The sequence below is a fragment of the Talpa europaea genome, assembly GCF_964194135.1.
Source record: "Talpa europaea genome assembly, chromosome: 7".
NCBI classification, from domain to species: Eukaryota; Metazoa; Chordata; class Mammalia; order Eulipotyphla; family Talpidae; genus Talpa; species Talpa europaea.
In genome coordinates, this window is record NC_140074.1 from 97,035,283 (window position 1) to 97,057,494 (window position 22,212).

The window sequence follows — 22,212 nt, forward strand, 5'->3', positions numbered from 1 at the left end:
TATGTTTTGTTTTTAGATAGATGGTTCTGTGTCATTTCATTACATCATGTATTCTAGGTTGGGATTTTTCCTAGAGAAACATCGGTCTTTATTATGGGAAAGTCAGCAAGGCTTTGAAAATGTTATCATATATTCAGAAGCCATGTTATGTAGTATAAAATGCAGATTTGATTTAATATAGGTAGAAAGACTTTAAGGAGAAATTTTATTTAAAATTTTGCAGCAACTGGACAATGTAGGACTCAAAAACAGTTTAGTTTTTGACTGAGTGCTAAAGCATTAAGGAAAATAAGAGGCACCATTATCAAGATAAAGTTTGGAAACATTCAACAAGGTACAAAGCTTTACACTGATTATTCAGAATCATGTTTAAAAATATATATGCAAATGATGACTATATTAATGACATTAACCTGTATTGGAATTATAAAACTCAACTTTCAGTAATTATGGGATAATTAAAATTGTGCTTTTAGTTTCAAATGCTGTTAATTCTTTATACCTCTCTTCATAAGCAAAACTAAACAAAATAGTTAATTAAAAACATAACCTACAAAATACCTTTATTTTACTTGAATTGTAAAAATACAGCCAAATAAGCATATGTAATTATAAAACCTACATCATTCATTAGTGGAGATGTTGTCAGTAAAGTGAGGGACAAGACAGGCAATATGATGGGGTGAGAAAAATGATGGTCTGGATGTCTAAAAACAAAGTTCCATCACTTAAATTATTAACCTTTCTGGGCCTGTTTTCCAAATCTATTAAATGAAAAGGTGGAGTTATAAGGCCATCTGATAACTCTATTGTCCTATTAATATACACTGATTAAAGGACAGAGATTGTATGTGACATTTTTCTAAGGAAACTTGTCCAAGAAACGTAAGTCTAAAAATGAAACCAAACCAGGAAGTCAGATTTACTTTAGAATACGTAAAAATCGTCAATATTGACATATCCCAATCCCAAACATTTTTTGTGTATCTGGCTGTGTGTGTGTATATGGATCACGTTTCCCACATTTTCATAGTATTTCACAAAATGGGTTGTGATCCAAATGTTTGGAAAACAATAGGATCAACAAAAATTGCGGCATACTTTTTGTTTATTCAGATCCATTCTCTAATTCTTCCCACATTTAATATTAATTTGATTTGGGACAATATGTCCAGGTCTACAGTGATGGATTGATTGGCCTAAACTAATCACTGCAGTCCTGTTTTCCGCTTTGTCAGGCTCCCTTGCAGCTACAGGTGATAAAATCAATGGACAGGGCATGAAAGTGTTTTCTTTCCAGAAGTATCTGCAAGGATTACTTTTCAGGAGTATCTGGTTTAGGATTATTCCCTAGGCTAACTTAATTACCAATTAGATTGATGAATGAACTTCTTGACCTATCATGGCAAGATATATTCATATAGTCCCATAAAATATTTACTCTCAAAAATATGAGCCAATGTATTCATTTGTGTACTTCAGCATACTTTGCCCCTATTTTTGGAAAGGACTTAAAAAGAAGGAAAATCTGTTAGTCAAGGGAGAATGTGTTTATTAAACTCCTTGTCTATTATAAGCCTAGAGAACTTGGGAATTCATATTTTCTGAGTATATAAAATATAACACTAGTGTTATTTTTAGATATTGCTGTTCTAACTCAAAGAAAAAAAAGCTAAATCCAGCAATTCAGTTAGAATCTCAATTCTGTACCCAAATTACCTGAGGTGCTTTAAAAAGGAAATTACAGTCACTTCCATCCATTCCATCAGCCCCTTCTGATTAAAGACGTTTGGAAGTGGGTCAGGCACATGTAATTTCTAAAGTCCTACTAGTGATTCTGACAGGCAGCCAAGGTTGATATGCTGTGCTTTATAAATCACAGAAGCTGTGACTCTTCAAGATACTTAGGTGAATAAGGTGGTGTGGCATGGTGGAAGTAATGCTGTAACAGCTATTAGGGGTCTTGGCTTGGGAACTCAGCAGCTAGATGACTTTGGGCAGACAAAAGTTTTATTTTTTTAAGATTTATTTATTTATACATACCAGAACTGGGGTACAGGGCAGATGTACTGGGAGATGGTGGTGAGAGGATTCACCAGAGTCAGAGTGGGGAATAAAACAGGCGGACTGAAATAACTGCTGAGGGGAGCAGCAGGCCCTGACAGGCGAGGTCTGCTGTGCCATGTGAGCCAGCTCCCTGGCCTGCAGGGGATCAGATAGAACTGGTGGCTGCTGATAGCTTCATAGTGCTGTGCTTAACCCCTTGTGCCACCGGGGAGGCCCCAGACAAAACTCTTTGAACCTTAATGTATCACTCAGAAAGACATACGTTTGTTACTGATGTAAACATCAAATACTTAAAAAAATATATAGAACATTATAGAGTCTAAAAATTTTTACAATAGTATTTAATGCTGTTTTTTCCTTTTCATGGAGTATGCTTTCCCTTCCTTGTAGTTAGGCATGCTGAGATTTCCCTGCCCCAACCACAAAGAATTGTTACCTTATCTGCTGCTGGTTTCTGCAGCACTTTCTGCGTTACATTGATCCCTATAACTGACAACCCCACTCTCGCCTCACTGGTAAATTCTAAGCTATAGAATTGTTAGGGGGAAAAGGATGTCTTAAAGCTGATTCCATACAGGCTTTGTGGACTCCACCCGCCACTCCAGACCAAAGCCAAAAGACACTGGGAACTCCAAATCCCATCACCACCAAAGGGAAGGAAAGTTATTCTTCTCAGTATTCTCTGGCCCTAGCAGGATGACCCAAAATGGTGATCACCTTATTGCTGAAGACAGAAATTGCCCTGAAAGAACCAAGTTGTCCTTTTCTTCTTTTTCAAAAGCTTAATCTTCTTCCTTCAGTGTAAATTTACTTGCTGAATTCTAACAGGAAAAGACAAGAAGGGAGGGAGGCAGAGTTCTGCTATAGTAATATAATGCTAATGACAATTTTTTAGTGCTGACATTAATTGTTTTGTGCTTAACTCCAGCCACTCGCACTCCCAGCACCTGCAGCTCTCAACGGTCTTATAAAATACATACTACTTATTTTCCCCTTTGGAGGTAGCTGAGGTACAGAAACTTAAGAATTTGTTCAAGTAGGGCACGATGCCAGGAGATGGAGTCAGTGTCCCAACACAGATCACACTCCAGGGTACGCTATCTTAACCATTAGGCCACCTCCTCATCTGGAGATATTTTGATGATTCCGTTCTCTACCATGGCCCAGGCACAAGCAATCCCTAGTACGTCGGCGCTTCCGCTTGACAGAGAAAACAGCAAAGCTGAAACTGATCAGATACGAAGGGGGAGACCTCGCCACGATAACCATTTCATCCCCGCGCTTAGATCACTAATCAACACCCCCCAAATACCTAAATATCCCGCGAGCAATCCGCAGCCAAGCCCTGCCCCTCGCACCAAGTTACTCGAAACCGACGCGTGGACGCCAGCCAGGCAACCTCCGGGAACAAGAGGCCGGGCCCCCGGGTTTGCTCTTGGTCTTCCCTTCCCGCTGACAGAGTTGACTTTTCGAGACTATCCTCGCGCTTCCCGAAAGTACCTCCGGCTTCCGAGCGTCAGCACCTGCAGTTGGAGCTGGTCCCCGCCGCCCCCCGCCCCCGGATGTGACGGACCGGAAGTGCTCTCCTCTCACAGGGGGCGGGGAAGCAAGATGGCGGCGCCCTGTAGCCGGTGAGGAGAGAGGACACGGGCATCCCGGGGAGCGGCCAGACTCGTGCATTATGGCCGCATCCCCGCATACTCTCTCCTCGCGCCTCCTGTCAGGTACCGCAATAGCCCTCGGGCATTATCCTGGGAAAAATCTCTTCTTTTTACCACTTGCGAAGCCGTGGTTCCGGCTAGCTGCAACCTTGGGAGCCCTTGGCGAGGTCGGCTAGGTACCGGCGGGGGAAGTGACCTTTGTAGCAGCCTAGTGTGGAAGCCCTGGAGCCACCGTCTAATTTTGTCCTGTGGCTTCGGGGGTCGGTGTGTTTCTGTTTTATGAGAATGGAGATTGAAGGAGAGTCGACAGTGTAGAATCTTAGGGCTCCGGGAGTCTATTGGCTTATCAGTCTCAGTTCCTGTGGCTTGTACCGACACGGGAAGCTCTTTAGCCCCTTCTCCTCCCCCGCCCCAACCTTGTTCTAATATAAAGGGTTGTGATCACAACGATGAGAATGATATTGATAACAACTACAGACGGCGGGCCATAGTCTCCCCCCCCCCCCACCTTGACTTTCTACTAGCAGCATGGTGCCTGATGTAATCCTACTTGAAGGTCCTCTAACAACTATGTTAAAGCTAGAGTGCATTTACTTGGCCCTTTGCAAGACCTTAGCTCAGATGTCATTTTTTAAGATAGGATGTCCACCCTTTTCAGATAGGATGTCCACCCTATCTAAAATAGATCCCCTACCTCTCTCTTCTCACATCAGTTTATTTCTTACATCATCGTTAACACAGTTTGTAATTATTTGTGATTGTCTAGCATTTTGTTACTGTTTCTCCCAGCTAGAATAAAAACTTAGTGAAGATGGGGACAGTGATTCTTACTCACTTGTGTCTCCAGTCCTAAGAACAGTACCTGGTGTACATTGTTGACTCCCAATGATTGTAAATTAATGAAATTTGTCCTAGTGAAGACATTGAATAAGGAATTGGGAATTGTTTGCCCTCAGTAGTTTATGATGATAACTAAGGGCTGCTGGAAAAATGTGTTGCTTGTCCATATTGGAGATGCATAAAAGCCAGGGACGCCTTTTGGGTCAAACCCCAGAATCTTTTCAGGCCTCACCTCTCACAGGCTCTCTGCACTCCCTGGCAATGTTGATCACTGAGACTATGAAATCCCTTCCTCATAATATTGTTATTTTAGAAGTTTCTTCTGGTATGTGTGATTTCAAGAACTTGAGTTTATTCATCTATAAAATGAGGCAGTTGAACTACAAAATCTGAAAGTTCCCTTTTGGTTCAAAAAGTGAGGAAGAGGCTGGGAAGTGGGAGGAAACATAGGTGAAAAAGATTGGGCATAGTTCTGGCATTGTTGAAATTGGGGGATAAGTAAGAGAGTCTCACTGTATTACTAAAAATATCCATAATGAAAAGCTTTTTTAAAAAAGAAAATCTCATTCATTTTGAATCACTTCTTTGTTATCTACCGTCCCTGACAGTCCCTGACAGTCCCTGACGGGTGTGATCTCTGATTCTGACCCTAGGACTCATGTCAGAGAGCTCCTCCTTTCTTAGTGCTTGAGTTATCACCACAAAATGGAGGTTTTCCCTGTGTGCATTTCTCTGACTAGCTGCTTTTCTGCCTTTCAGTTCCAAATCCTCAGCCACTTATAGGACAATTTTACTTGACTGTTCAAAATTCCTCATTGTCAGTAAGTGGGCTACATGTACTTCACACTGTTGCTAGAGCTGGTATAGAAGGAAATAATAGACAGCTTAGCTTCTTAAAGCTCAGAACATAATCATTAAAAACATCCCCAGTAGATATTGTCTATGAATCCTCTGATTAACTTGGAAGATCTATTACTAGAAGTTGAGTTTACCTAGTGAAGTAAGCTGGGACAGTATTCAGTGTCCAGTGGTCATGTCTGATTACGCTTCTAAAGTTCAAAGTACTTAATACCATTAAAAACAAATTCAAGACCTTTCTGTTATTTGTCTGCTTGTCTCATTAAAAAGTCCTACAATCATAACTCAGTGTTGATGGTGAATAGTGGATGTGGTCACATGTTTCCAGATTTTTAATGTTTCAATTGTAAGCTCTGTGTGTTTTAGTTTTAAGGTATTGATTCCTAGAAATGTGACATCTTTTGACTAAATGAAGTATTTTCATGGTTTAAAAGTACAGTTTCTTAGTTGTTGTTGTTTTTTTTTTTCCATTGCCACTATGCTGTAATATCTGTTTGACCCAGTTAATCTTGAGAGGTATTTCCCAAGGTGGTACTTTCTCTCTCAGCAATACACTTTCCTCATTGGACCAGATAAGCTCAAAATTGGCTTTAAAACTTAGGTCCAGAACAATAAAACCTTGATGTCTTCTGGACCTAATCTTTAAAAGCAGAAACCATATTATCCCAAAGGAGAAATACATAACGTCAAAAAAATAAAACTTGAATATCAGAAGACTGATTTTAAAGAAAATTTCAATCAGAGGAGTGATTCCAACTGTTATTTCTTCATGTACACATGAAGGCAAACACATCCTTATATATGGAAAATAGCATTTCATAATTAATTGAGGATTGAGCATCAGATGTTGTGAAGTGACTTCTCTTCAGTCTGAGATAATTGCCTTGAATTCTAAGGGACAATGGTAGTTCTTCTTCCTACAGTCTAAGTAAGTTAAATGGGTGATCTGAAGCATATATAGAAAGCATTGTAGCAAAAGTGAGTGAAGAAGAGTCCCTGCCTTCAGGAAACTAAAATATATGATGGAAATTAATGGAAGCCATTTGTATTCAGAAGTGCCATACAAAAGAGTTTACAGTGATAAAGTTGAAGGAGACTGAAAATTCGACAGAGTTGAGGCAAGACATTGAAAGCAAGGAAATAGCATAAACAAAAGGAGCAGAGTAGATATAAAGGTGAGAATAAAATGTTCTTAAAGACATATTCCAACCCATCTGTTGGATGATATTAAGATATCAGTTGAAAATAGGCATTATGATTCTAGAGATGGGTGAAAAATTCAAAATTACCCTTTAGTTGCATTTGCTCAAAGACAGTATGTGGAGTTTAAAACACTGGGAACACAAGTCTCTAAGTGGCAGGTACAGCAAAAGGAGACTCTAAAGGATAGTGAAAAGGAAGGCAGAGAACCAGGAACCGTTAGTGTCCTGAAGCCATGGGAGAAGAGACTTTAAAAGAAAGGTATAGAATGTTTGCTTTACTGTTGACAGCTGGAATAGCTTGAACATGGGAAACAATGAATTTGTTGCTATTTGAGAGAAAGTTTAGTAGAAAGATTAAAAGTCAAACAACTTTTTTTTTTTAAAGATTTATTTATTTATGCATACAAGAACTGGAGTACAGGCCAGAGGTGTTGGGGGTGAGAGGATTTACCAGAGAAAGAGTGGGGAACACAACAGGCAGATTGACTGAAATACACTGCTGAGGGGAGCAGTGGGCAAGCCAGGAGAGGTCTGCTGTGCCATGTGGGTAGCTCCCTGGCCATGGATTGAATGTGCTGCAGTGGCTGCGGATAGCTTCAATGGGTTGCGTCTTAACCCCTTGCGCCACCAGGGAGGCCCACAACTTCTTAACTAGACTGATATTTTATTGAGAACTATCTTCTCTCCCTGTGAGTTGTCTTACTCCACATGACCAAAATATTAATATGAAATGTATCTTCTAGTTTACTGTTAAGAAAAATTCTTCTTAATTTCATTTTTAAATTGACTGAACTGACTTTTGTATTTATTTTTTCTTGAAAAGATCTGATGAGTGATCATTCTAGCATTTACTGTAATAAAGGCATAGCATCCTGAAATTAAAACTTTCCTTAGCTCTGCTGACGAATCACGCTGACTTAATAGTGAGTGGGACTCAAGTTGTTTATCAGAAATCTGGATTAGCTCATTTCAGTGTTCTGGCCCATGACCGTGTAGCGCTTAATGTGGTTATTGGCTTTGTTTTGGGTAGGTATAGTCATTACATGGAAGTCTTGCGTAGGTATAGTCATTACATGGAAGTCATTCATCATTTTTAACATTTTTCTCCTCCCTCTCTTACAGGTTGGATGGGAGGATGTGTCTGGTATCTGGAAAGGAGAGCTGTGCAGGAATCCCCTCACAAGTTTATGCATCTTTTCAGGAGCACCAAGAAGCAGTGCATTACATTTCAGCACTTTAACTTCCTCAAGCGCATGGTATGTTTTTGAAGATTGTCTTTACCCTGCTGCTACTGTTTTTACTTTCTTTGTATAATATAATTTCAAAAATTATGTTATTTGAAGCATTATAAGGAGTAATGTTTAAAAAGACTTGTACTTAGTCATCTTAAGTTTATCCAAAACTTTAGTCCTTTCCTTTATTTTTTGTAGCTGAAATCAGTTTCTAGCATTTGAAGTTAAAAGTATGATCCTGAATTTATTGATTAAGTTTGGAGAAAGATTGAAAACTTCTGGCATATTTCCACTACGCTAAAATTCTTTTAAAATTCTTTAAGGTTCTGTGAATAATACATTAGTAATAGAGGTAATTGCTTTAACTGTATGACTTTTCTTACAGTAGCAATGCATTTAAACGTCTTTTAACCATGTGCACTTTTGAGTAGGCACATCAATATCTTCTCTGATTTGCTAGGCATTTTATAATTGGCATTGATAATACATTTTGGTCCTCTTGTCGATCTTTAGCTAAGTTGATATTGATGGTAGCTTTTAATTATCAGTGAGGGCATTTGCCATTTTCTCTAGTAGAAAAGGGATTATAGAATGGAGAAATGATAGCTGAAAATTCGTAATTATAGTGTAATCATGAAATAACAACAAATTCATAATCTAAATGACTAATTGATACTTCTGTCATCTCTTTTGAACTTAAGACATAAAACCTTAATAGAGCTCATTATCTTTGATAAAGAGATTTAAATTTCCAAAAATATTGACTTTTTGGGTGAGGATTCTGGGTAATAAATATTTAGAAGAGAAAGTCAAGTATTGGTAACGCCCTTTTTATGTAAATAGAGCTCAGAATGCATCCATGAATTAGTAATTCTTTTTCTAAGACTAGTATGTAAGTTTAAGCCTTTGCGATATAATGGGGAAGTCACTGATCTAGTTATCAGAAAGGCGGCTCTAAATCCCACGACGTCCTATAGCCAACCATTATTGACTCTGGACTCTTTGTCAGTTTATTTCTGTGCATTGGTTTCCTCCTGTATAAATTAATCAAAGATGTATTAATAATGACCCATATTCTTTCACAAATTGCTGAGATTAAAAGAAATATATATTATATAAGCTATAAAATATATAAAACTATAAAGTGCCTCACAAATGTTAGTAGAAGTTACTAGTTTTGGCTACTGAGCAGTAGAGACTGTTAGATTCTAAAGCCCACATTCTCTCCACAGACGCTGTGCTCTAACATCACTTAGTCCTGGATTTTGCCTGGCCATTGAACCCCTCTCTGTACTATTTGCTTAGAACATGGAAAGTCAACAGGTTGACTTGGGCTCTTGATTATATAAAGTTTTTGTTATTGTATATGTAATATTAAACCTTTAGTTTCTAGTGTTATGTTGGGGGAAATTCTGGTGGCCATGAATAAGAAATAAATTTATTTTCCTTTGGAACTTAAGTTCCTGGGATTTTCTAATCACAGAATTTGAAAACCATTGCTGAAATATTTATTGTAGTCTCCAAATCTCATAGCAAACATGTAGCAAACAACTAATATTAGTTAATTCAGAAAGTACTTACAAAGTAATAGGAAAATCTTTCAAGTAAAAACTGGGTGAATGGGAGCTATTACTAAAGAGCCATGAAGAGCATATTGGGCTCTGGTTTTATGGTAACATGTACTTTTTAAATTTAGTATGCCACACAGCTGAACAGAAGTCTCAACCAGCAAGTAAAACCAAAGCCAGAACCCTTGACATCTCCTTTCCTTGAAAAAACATCTTCGGGTCCAGCCAAAACAGAAATATATGAGATGAGATCTCTTTCACCCTCCAGCCTGTCTTTATCCAGAAAGCCAAATAAAAAAGAAGTGATAGAACTAGAATCTGCTTCAATAATTGAAGGTTCAGTTCATGTGAAGAAACAGACAAGAGATGAAAAGCAGTGGAAAGAGATGAAGCTGCATGTGGATGATTTGCCAGGAATTTTGGCTCGACTATCCAAAATCAAACTCACAGGTACTTGGCTTTTCTGGTTAAACATAAAGCTAATTTTGTTTACTGCCGCAAAAGGAATATTTTGAAACTTCAGAACCATTCACTATTTTGCTTTCTTAAATAGGAATTCAAAATCAAATTTTCTGGATTCTATTTACACAGAATTATAAATAGTATTGCATAAAATATGTTGTACTAAAAATAGTGTCTCCTTTATTTACAGTTAGTGTAGAATGCTTATCCTGTTTATTTCCTTGTCTTTTGTGTTTTTATACCTGCCATCATTTAAAGATGTAGTGAGATAATTTGTTTGAGCTCTGGAAGCAGGAAGGGTTGCACTGCTTGGCTTGGTATGCAGTGAACCTGGCCTCTGGAACTCCCAGCTCACTGCTGGGACCTCTGGAGTATAGAGCGCTTCTCTGAAAAGAGGTTTGGAGCCAGATTTTTTATTTAATTGCAAACTGTACCGAATTGTAGTGAGTTTGAGTATTTATCCATCTTTCTATCATTGCGTTGTACCACCATCCTATGAGTCAGCAGCAGCTTCAATAACACCCCATCTCATCACTAAACCTAGTAATAGCTTATTCTAGACTTGCCCTATTTAGAAAGTCTGTTCTACGTCATCCTGGAACCTGAAGATCTAATGTGTCCTTTTCTTTTTGAATAAGAATGGGAAGAAGAAATATAATGGGTGAATGATAAAGGTAAAGCAGGTATCCTTCAAGGACATAGAGGGGTAAATAATGTTACTGAGTCAAAATTGGGAAATCAAAGATGAGACAGTGAGTCTTTTGGAAGTAGAGAATGGAGAAATGGTGGTGTTTGGTTTTCAAGAGAGTTACGCCTGAAACCCATTCTGAAAAGAGGTAAACCAGACACCTTCATTCCTCAGTGGCCAAACTCACTTAAAGAAAATCTTTAAATAGACTTAGGGACAGAAGGGCTGGAGAATCATGGTAACACCTACATAGTGTAACTCTATGAGACTTTCTGGGTGGAATCCTGGAAATGTGTCATAGTGCCCAGCATGCATGATAGCCAGGCAGGAATCATCATGTTTCTGCCAAGGGTACCTTTTTGCCTACCATCATTTAATATGTCCATTTTTGTATCTCCTTGTCACTCTGTAGATTTCTTCTCCATTATCACTCCATTTCTGTAAGTGATATTAGTATTTTCAGTTACCTCAGATGAGAAACTTTAAGCTCATTAACTTTGATTTCCATTCTTCCTTCATATGTAGTCTTAACAACCAGCTGTTAACAAAGGGTCTTTGGTACTGTTTATAAGATTTCTCGTCCTCCTTTCTGAAGTTGAGAGTCCCAAAATTATGAGGTCTTTAGTTATTGTAGCAGCTCCTAATTGTTCTGTCTACCTTCATCTGCCTACCTTCATTCTGTACCTTCATTTTCATAGGGGTATATGCATACTCCTATGATAAAGTTCACTTAATAAATGAGGCACATTAAGAGATGAAAACAAAAGCTAATAATAGAACAATTATAACAATATACTACAATAAAAGCTATGTGAATGTGATCTCTATCACAGTTGACCTCAGGTAATTGAAACTGTGACAAGTGAGGCCAAAGGTGAAGGTTAGGGGGCTACTGTGTATGCTGTTCAGAGCTGCCAGATCAACCTTTCCAAAAACATCGCTTTTCTATATTCCTAACCTACTTAAGAGTTTGCCGTTACTCCTGCCTCAACTTTGCTTCATTTTAAAAGAATGATTAAACTCTCCTCCAGAAACCAAACTTGTTTCCTTCCCCACTCTATCCTGCTACTTAGGTCAGTCCTTCTGCCCCACCATATCTTTCCTCCTGCTTCCTAAGAGACTGGTCTGCCTCTCTGATAACTAGTCACATCATTTTATGACTTCTTCCTTAAGCTTTCTGTCACCTGTACTTGGCCAGGTCTCCCTTCCCCAAATGGGGGCTATGGCAAGCAGACTTGTCCAGATCCTGACTATGACATTTACTAGTTAGACTCTAAGCAGTTCCTTAAACATGTAGAGGCAATTTTCTCATCTGCATAGTGGGAATAATAATGTCATTTAAGAATTTAGGTCACATAATGCATTTGAAGTACTCAATGGCATGTCTGGCACAGGGGAGAGCCTTAATAGTGAGTTTCCAAATAACTACAGTTAAACACCTGATTTCTGTTTAATGTGTATATTCCCTAAGATTTTGATGGCAGAAATCATGCATATAGTGTTTTTTGAGTACTTCTAGTAGTCTGGGTACAGTGCTTTTCACTTGTTAGGGACTTGCTTTGAAGAAGGAAATTGAAAAACTGAGGTCCTCTGGAAGGGATCACTATGAAGAAGGAGGGAATTGGAAATCTGTCACCTGGGGAACGAGAGTGTTTGCTTGGAAAAGAAGAGAGGAGAGTAGTGAGGAGAATGAAGACATCATAGCCATCTTCAAATATCTGTAACTCTCTTGACTTAACTGCTGCTGATTTGTGGTCCAGAGGGCAGAGCTGGGAGGTGCTAGCAGTGTGGCAGGTCCTCTCAATATGAAGTAGGGTTCTTAGGAGATGCTGGCTGTTGTAGCAAAGCTAAGTTAAGGAGAGTCCTTGATGTTAAGAAACTAAAAAACATAGTGGAAATAAATGAAAGCCATTTGTGTTCAGAAGTGCCATAAAAAGGGGATTACAGTGATAGAGCTGAAGGAAACTGACAATTTGACAGGTGGAGAATTCAGGCAAGACACTGAAAGCAAGGATGTGAAATGGGCTGACTGCCTTGTAAGGCAAAGTTCTTGTCATTGGAACTGTTCAGGTGGGAGCAGATCATCTTTGAGGGAAGTTGGAAGGGACTTCTGTGTTGTGTAGTAGAACTAGATGCTGACTTCTAACTCCCCTTTTAAGACTATGAGCCTGCCTGCCTTCAACATTAATTGTGGTGTCTACAATGCACTTATTTGTGCTAGATGATGGAGTTAAAGAGAGAACTCACATGATTTTTGTCCTCAAGAAGTTGATAGAAGAGGGAGGGTTTTATTCCTTAGTATTTAATATTTTTGCTTGCTATTATAAATACGATTTTTTTTTATAATTGAGATAACTCTTCACAATACTGTATATGTTTTAGGGGTATACATTCACATTTCTTGACATTTGTTACCACACCACTTCTACCACCAAAGGGTGGAGAGATTTTGTACACATACATATACGTATAAACAAAAAGTTGGTCTAATACATTTGTGTTTCAAGACCAGAGCTCTTTTTTAATACCGTGTGATCATTGACACTTTGCTTAACCTTAGAGTACCTTAGTTTTTTTACCTTTAAAATAGGGATAATGGTATATTTCAGTCTTATCGTGATGATTAACGAGATAATGCATGTAAAATACCTGGATTCTCAATATCTCATAGTAGTCACCTAATTGACTCTTATTAATACTATTATTATTATTACTATATCTATCATTAAGGAAATTAATATTGCAAATGTTGTGACAGATGTATGTATGTTTAAGGGGGCTTGGGGGACCCAGAGAAGTGAATGTTATTTCACCCTCTGGAAGGGATTAAGGTGGATGTATATTTATTAGGCAGTGAGGGAAAGGATTGTAAGCAAAGAGAGAAGCTTTTGCAAAGGCAAAGAAGCCATCCTGGCATATTCAGGACACTGCAGTATGCTATGGTTAACACAATATGTGTACCTAGGAGAGTCCATTACTGAGGCTGAAGAGCTGGGTAGAACTACATTACCATATTGGCATGTATATTATGCTAAAAGGATTTCATTATTATATCCTACGGCCAAAAGTGATGGGAAGTTCTTTGGAAGAACACGGTTTGTGTTTTGTTTTAATATCTCTTAAAACACTTTTAATTACTACTAAGTTATTTTAAACTTAATGTAAGAAAATTCAATTAATACAGAAGCATATATTGTAAACTGAGAAAGTACTCATTCTTTCTGTTCTAGTTAAAAGCCTTGCTTGAAATGTAGCTTTCTATATGTAATAGATAAGCAGATATAGATATGGCTATTCATTTTAATAGAAATAGAATCATTATATGTAAACACACATTTCTGCAACTTGCCATACTCTTAACAGTGTAGCTTTGCTGACAATATTTACTTCACTGCATACTATTTCATTATATGCAACTGCTATTCTTAACTAATTTTCTACAGGTGAACATATACGGTGTTTCCAGTTTTTTTGCTTTTTTTTTTTTTTTTGAAGATTTATTTGTTTATACAAGACCCAGGGTACAGGCCAGATGTGCAGGAGAGTGAGAGGATTCACCTGAGACAGAGCAGGGAAAGAACAGGCAGACTGACGAAATACACTGCTGAGGGGAGCAGTGGGAGAGGTCTGCAGCACTATGTGGGACCCTCGCCACCTGGCCAGGATCGAACCAGCGCTGCAGAGGCTGCGGACAGTTTCACAGTGCTGCGCTCAATCGCCTGTGAAGGCGCCACCAGGGGAGGCCCCAGTTTTTTTTGCTATTAAAGGCAATTTTGTGGTTAACCTTCATGTACATGTCTTTGCATACTTATGAGTCATGGAATAAGTGTTTAGAAATGTAATTGCTAGCTTTAAACCTTTCAATTTTGATAGATTAACTAGTTGCTTCCTTAAAAGGGATAGTTTAATTTACACTGCCTCTAAGAGCAAGTCAGAATCTGACTCCCTCTGTATTCTGTGATTGTGAAATCTTTACCAAATTTTCCTGTTGGATAATTGGAAAAGATTTCTGTGTGCGTTAGTTTTCATTTTTTAAGTTGTGGTGAGATTTAACATCTTTTTTTTTCTATTTTGATCATTGCTATTTTTCTCTATTACTTACCTCATATCTTCAGTCATTTCTTAGTGAAATTTTAGAGCCTTTGTAAGTAAAATTAGCATTTCATCTGTCATATGTGTCAAAATATTTTTTCTTTTCACTTTATGATGTTTAATTTGTAATGTTTTGTTGTTTCATTTTTCCATACCCACTGAGATTTTTATCTTTTATGTATTCAAATTTATTAGTTCTCTCTTATGCTTGGAAAGATTTTTACCACCTGGTGGTTCTGAAAGCGTTCACTCATATTTTTTTCTGGTACTTTTATATTTCTCCTATATTCTCTAAGATTTAGGGACTATCTGGGATGTATGTCAGTGTTAGGAGTAGGATTGGTTAACAAAATTGTTGTAGTAATGGTATTGAGCACAGGGCATCTGTTTTTATAGATAAAGTTTTGTTGTAACACAGCTGCTTTTCTGTGCTGATAACATGTTGTATCAGCAGAGCTGAGTAATTGCAGCTATATTATGACTTAGAGAGCCTGAAATTTTCTATCTGGTCCTTTCCAAAAAAGTTTGCTAACCCAGACTAAAGAGCTTGGACCAGTAAGAGGCAAGAATGATGTAGACAAATCAATGGTCATCAATTGCAAAATGACCCCGGTCTGAATTAAGGTTTTGGTAGGGAAGGATAAAAGGGGAGAAAGATCGAGAAACACTAAGGAAATAGAATGAACAGAACCTTAGGAGGGTATGGTAGAATGCTGGGAGGCATAAAAGATTTCTGATGTGAAATTGCACTTTGACTCCCTTTAATTGAAGCAAGTATTCTCTAGTTTTCTAGACTGTATGCCCCTTGTAGTCCTACCACCCAACCCAGCCTCTGAGATGGAGCATCATGTAGTGACTGCTGGGCTGGACTGCTCACATTGAAGAAACAGATTGGCCTTGAGCAAGTTCCATAATCTGTGCCTCAGTTTACTATTCTGTATACTCAGGGTAATAATAAAATAATAGGGTTGTTCTGAAGATTAAAAGAATAACTGAATAGAAGTGACTATGTCAAGAGTTATATACTTGTTTCTTAAGTAAAGAATAAATTTGTTAACTGGGACACCCCCTCAGACATTTCAGGCTGCCCACTGCCCTAGAAAAACTTCCTGCTTTTTGGGTACAGAATGGTGGTGATAAGTCTTAAGAATATGGATGCTGAAGAAAGAAACAAGTTTTGGGGCACATGGAATTTCAGTTGCTACAGGCGTAGCTAGTGGAGACATCCAGTGGGCCGTTGACTGTGAAGGACAAGTGCTCAGATAGAGCATGGGCTGGAAGAAGGAGACGTCTTCAGGGTGGAGTTGACCTTGTAGTCGCAGTAGCAAATAAGGTTGCCAACAGTCAGCATGTAGAGTATCCAACGCAGAAGTTCCAGGACAGAACTATGGTGCACATTAATCTTTAAAGATTGGGTAAAGTATATAATAGAGCCTACAAGGAAAATAGTGGTGAAGAAGAACAAAAAGAAACCAGAGAAGACTTGGTTCATGGAGGAAGTGATCAGTACTGTTAAGTGCTAGGTCTGCTGGGAGTTAGAGTAGGTCTGCTAAGGACATTGTTAAGTGCTCATCTGCCTGACTACAAAGGGTTTATCTGGCAATTAGGAAGTCATTGTTGACTATTAAATCAGGAAATAAAAATTAATGTTTCTTCCTCTTAGAGTCCTAAATGAGCTACATTTAAATAATTTGAAATAATTTCTTAAAGTTTGTTCTTATAATGCTCATTCTTTAGGAACAGAGGGGAAAATATGATAATTTAGGATCAGTTTTTTTGGGTGGGGGTACATCTTCCATTCCTGCATTCAAAGTGACTGTGCAATTGTTTCCCTTTTACATACCTTGTCTTGTATATGTGAATAGGCTTTCCAGATGCAGGGTTGGTATTTAAAACATGGTGTCTGAAATCTAAAGCAGCGATTAAATTACCCATTTGATAGTACAAACTGTTGTATAGTGTGCATCAGCTCATTGGTTCCCACGTGTCAGTGGGCTATGCAACGTGTGTGTTTTACAGCACTTCCTGGCCTCTGTCGCCAGGGATTTAGATCCTGTCGGCCTAGGACAAGGACTGCAAGATCTGTAGTTTTCACAAGCATACCAGATGATCTTACGCAGGTGGTCCTGGACCACCCTTTCACAGAGTTAAGTAGGTGCTGCACAGGCAGCGTGCTGGTCCCAGGCTCAGTGGTCTGGCTGGTTGTGGGGAGAACTCACCAGTGAGAGCAGAGCAGCCTGGCTACCACTGGCAGCAGGAAAAGCCAGCTGGGCCAGATCTGGACCACACAAGAGAGGTATGGAAAAGCAAGATGCATTATCCTGCAGTCATAGATGGAAAGTCTGGGGGCAGTGAATTTCCCCTGTATCACTTTATATATTCCCTGCCCTAGGTTTCTGGATGAGCTAATTGAATTAAAGTCATTTTCTTCTGCTACTCCCTTTAAAGAGGCAGCACCCTTTGGTTGACCCCTACCCTTTTATTTGACCTTTTACCTCCCTTTTTAGTTTATTACTTGAATTCACACATCTTGGAGTCAGCAGGATTTTTTTCTTTAAGAAAATCCCTGGTATCTATCAATTGATTTCTTTCAGACTCTTAACATCTTGGGCAATTCATTTATAGGTAATGATAGCAGGGGCAGAAATATCTGGGAGTCAGCGATCACTTTTATAGAACTAGTCTTTCTTTGCCTCCTTTACTTTATAGCTATAATATGCAGAGGATAATTAACTGTAGGATAAGTGAAAGGCCATATAGTGATTGTACTTATATTTCATTTGCAGGATAGTGGGGTAGCAGCAGCCTGATACCTTAGCATTTGTGTCAGGATCTGGGCCAAACTGTTGCTGGTGCTAATGCTATTTAAAGTTTTTTTTTGTTCCATGAAAGGAAGTAAGACTGAGTTTATAAAGAAGTAATAATTTGTCTCCCTTGAACTTCTCTTGCCAACTGAACTATTTACAATATGTTTTTGGAGTTTGTTGCAAGGACCACACTGGGGTGAAGAAATTTTATTTGGATTAGGATCACAAGAGTCTTTGGTGACTCAACTGAGTTTATACTTAATATAGGTCAATAAAAAGCAGAAATTTTTTCCTGAATAACATCTGTGCTGAAAAGCTGCAACACATTTTCTGAGACCAGAACACTAAAATAGATTGTTTATTGGAACCAATAGATTATGCTGTTGATGGAACTGATATAAACTACAGTCTATCATGTAAAGATTTCTTTCCCCCTGAAATCTAAAATGCTGCTTTTTATTAACAGAAAAATAAAAGGAATGGAGGATACAAATTTACGTTAGATTGCTTGTATAGATTTTAAAAGTCAGCTTACTCTAATCTTCAATTATCAGATACTGTATAAGGGATTTTCTGCATTGTAGAATGAATACATTTTCTGTATTCTAAGATTAATACATTATATTTTCTAAAAGGTATTGAGTAGAAGTATAACTTTTTGAATTTTAATTCATATTTTGAAATAGTTACCTTAATTATGCTTATCAAATGTTAAGTGCCATTTTGTTTACTTTTAGAAAACAATAAAAAATGCAGATAAGCAAAAATGAGTCTAGAATTCCCCTATAATCCTACCCTCTTGAAATAATAACCATTTTGATGATTTCAACATCTTCTAGAATTTTTTTCTATATATTTCATTCACATGTATTTCCTTTTAAACAAATGTAAGATTATAATGTAAGTGCTGTCTGCCGTTCTTAAAAAATTATTATTTTGTGTATATCCTTTTGTGTCAATATATTTAGCCTGGTTTTGATGACTTAAAAAAAAAATTAAAGTGGTATTTTTTTAAGACAAAGCACATAATAGTACAGAACAATTCCCTTCTAGTGTGTGCAGTAACCACTTTTTGCACACCCTTTTTTGTAGCCATTTTTTGTGTTGTGATGTGAATAGCACACCCCTGGTGTATACTGACAGGTTTAAAGTCTCTGGTCTACGATTTGTTGACTTTGTGATGATGGTTAAATTTCTCTTTTAAATCTCCAAGCCTCAGTTTCTTTATCTGTAAAGTAATGATAATCCTACTTCATCAAATTGTGGTGAAGATTTTATGAGATATGCAGATAAGTAATTTTGTATTGAAGCTAGCATAAAGGATCAAAAAAGCTTATTATATTTTATTGATTATATTGTATTGGTGCACATATGTAGTTTTTGTTGTGTTTGTTTATAAAATGGTATCATAGTATATATTTTGTTCATCTGTTTGCTTTCTCCCTATGTAATCAATCATAAACTTGCTTTATTATCAATATAATTAAAACTACCTCCTTTTTAAAGATTGCTTTTTAATATAATGGTACATATTCTTATACACATTTGTTTCTGAAAGTTAGATCTTTAGCACCTTTGGTTTTAATAGATATGTAGCATACCACTGCATAGTTGTACCATGATTATTTAATATTCTCTAGATTGTTTTCAGTTATATCGAGTTTCTTTCAGTTAAATCTGTGATGATTTTACCAGGGTAAGTGCATAGATATGACTTTGCTATGTCAAAGGGTGTGCATGCTCGTAAAGTTTTTATTTTTCACTGACAAATAGCTCTCAAGAAAGGTTTTACCTATTTATGTTTCTTCTGGATTAACCATCTCACCAAACTTTCATCAATGAATTCTAGAAAATAGTAAGTTTCTAACTAACTCTACCCATTTGATGGGTGAAAATGTCACTTGAGTTTTAAAATCTCTATTTAAAACTGCTGATGAGGTTTCATATTTTCCACAGGTTGATGGATGGTTTTTATTTTGTTTGCGAATGTCTGTTTGTCTTTTGTCCTTTCTTCTCTTGAGTGTTAATCTTTATTGTTACAGTTCCAATGTGTGAAGATTTAACACACACACACACACACACACACCCCCTCTCTCTCTCTCTCTCTTACTCCTGTTGTTAATGTCTTAACCTTAAATGTTGTTAGCTTCTTGTTTTCATTTGGTATTATTTTTATGTGTAAACATTTTGTTTGTGGAATCAAATCTATCGATATTTTTCCTTGTGTTTTCTCTTTTTTACATCATGCTTAGACTTTCCCATATGAAGGTTTTATAAATATTGTCTACAATTTTAAACATATGTTTTTGTAATTTTACATTGGAATTTTTCATTTGTAGGAGATATATGTTGGTTGATAATTTAAGGTAGAGATATACTCAATTTTTAATAAGTCTCTAACCCCAAAGAAACAATTCTGTTAGTATTGCAATTGGAATTTTGGTATGTTTACAATTTAATTTGGGATGCAATGAGATTTTTATAACTTTACATCATCTTTGTTTATCCAGGTCTTTTCTGCCTCTCAGATTTTATAGTTTTCTTTAAGTAGACTATACCTTTACTGATAAACTTATTTTGGGATATTTTAGAGAATTTTTCAGTCAGTTCTTGAAATTTTGTGGTAGTCAATCAAATAATAGTCAGCTTATCTACTTCTTCATATTTATACAAATCATTTTGTTTTCCATTATACTCTTTTCTCCTGCCTTTATCACTTAACTTTTTGCTTCATTTCTGGAGGACCCACTGATATGTGCTATGTACAGCCCTGATTTAATTTTATGCTGCTTACTTTTTTAGTATTTCTCATGACTTAATATTCTGCCTTGGCAGTCTGTTTCTGTATACTTTTCTTGACCTTACTTACCTGCTTCATGGTTTTGTTTTTTCCTGCTGTTCACTTGGTATTCATTCAGTCCCTGTTGTGTCCCAGGTGTACCCATCCAAGTGGCATAGATAGAATGTGTGAGGGCGGCTGGCACAGTACCTGCCTCATAGGTCTTACTCTTTATGAGGAGCTGATAGTTTAGTAGTTCTGTGGTGCATCTCTTTCTTAAATAGATTCAAATACATTCAATCTTTTTCTTCCATGCTACTTACTTATATGTTGTAGAATCTTTTTTATAACTCTTACATTAAAACATTTTAGCTCTCTTCCTATTTATCCATTCCTGAATAAAGATAGTACTTCTATCCCCAAAAGCATGTCAGCTTTAGGAGGATAATATTCTGTCTTTTTGCGTTGTTGTGTCCTCCATGCCTGGAATCCTGCCTGACACATAGTAGGTACTTGTCACATGGTTGGATTTTTCTTAACCACTTAATAATTTAATGTGGTTACTGAATTATCCTCTTGTATTTTAAACTAGAAGATGGAAGCTGTCAGTTTATATTAGTGGCATAACATTCCTGTGGCATGGAGATGTGGAAGGAGCTACCAGCAAGGGAACTTTTTCTCTAAACGGGTTTTTCAACATGTTTTTGAAACCACAGTGTCCTGCTGTGCAAACCGGGACTTTAGTGTAGTCAGTTTCTCTCTTAGCATGTCTGTACCCAGCCTCTTCTCTGCTGCTACTGCCTGCTGCTTTGGAAGGATCAGAGGTAGTGTTAGTGGGTGACTTACTTTTCTGGATAAAGGTATTCAGAAACTTCCTGCCTTGTCTCAGTGAGAATTATGTCAAGGTGAGGGAGGCCCTGCTTGCTTTTTGGTGTGACTGCTTTTTCCCCCTTCTAATGTGATGCAGCTTCCTGTAAATATTCCCACTGTGCTGGTAAAGAGACTTTTCATAGAGTGGGCCCATCTCACCCATGGACATCCCTGGCCATTGCTCCTTACCTCACCATATCAGGAAGGAATGACAGGTACTGTCAGAAAGCCTTTATTTCCATATTTATCCGTTTCCTTATTAGTTGATATTTAGGTAGTCTGGTTTTTTGCTATTTAAATAATGAAAATAATAAGTCAGCTTTAGCAACTGTCTTCAATTTAGTCTCATCTATACTGGATTTAGCAAACATTTCTTGGGGGTTTTAGTATCCTCCTTACCTAATTTATTGCTGATGCAGATTTTTGTCTGATTTTCATTTTAGTTGTTTTCTGGTAGGGGTGGGTCATGTAGATTCTTTAGCTACTATTCTCACTTAGATGAACAGTATGTTTATCTAGGTTATTCTGTTTTCTGAAGATTATTTTAAATTTAATTTGGTTTTAACGGAACTCATTATGAGATGCTAAGGTAGATACTAGTGGACTGTAAAGGTAAATTTCTAAGAATGATAATCATTCTCAAAGAATATTGGTAACTTTAAAGGAGAGAAAAACTATGAGTTGAGAATGGACTCAGCTGCATGTATTTAAGAGCTTGAAAAACATGACTTAAATAAAGGAGTTATTGTCCTCCTCGTATCAAGGAGTCTGAAATTAGGACCCTAGAGCTGATGCTCAGGATTGTTGTCAACACACCTGGTCCTTTTTGCTCTGTCATGAGTCGCTTGTGGCTCTTGTCTTAAGACCACCAGGTGACTGCCATTCTCCCTTCACGATGTCTTCCCGGCAGGAGGAGTGAAGGGGAAAGGCCTCCTTATGAGACTTTGCCGTTTTACTTGAAAAGGAGCTTCTCTGTATGTCACTGGTTGTGACTGTACATCATGGCTACCTCTAGCTACAGGACAGGTTGTAAAAAAAGAGTGTAATTCTCACCTCTGTCATTTTAAAAGCCAAAGCATCTAAAAT

At 37.5% G+C, this 22,212-nt stretch overlaps 1 protein-coding gene across 2 annotated transcripts in view; it reads left to right on the forward strand.

Annotated features, from left to right (window-relative positions):
• Positions 1 to 3,748: 3,748 nt before the first annotated feature.
• Positions 3,749 to 22,212, forward strand: part of COX10 (cytochrome c oxidase assembly factor heme A:farnesyltransferase COX10) — a gene marked incomplete at both ends in the record, with an annotated part of 120,306 nt that continues 101,842 nt past the window's right edge. The window contains 3 exons of one of the 2 annotated variants that reach the window (XM_084237437.1): positions 3,749 to 3,791; positions 7,751 to 7,884; positions 9,557 to 9,878. In XM_084237437.1, the coding sequence (XP_084093563.1) occupies positions 3,749 to 3,791; positions 7,751 to 7,884; positions 9,557 to 9,878 (499 nt within the window). The remainder of the gene's footprint in view (positions 3,792 to 7,750; positions 7,885 to 9,556; positions 9,879 to 22,212) is intronic. The other variant, XM_084237438.1, reaches the window with a different exon arrangement.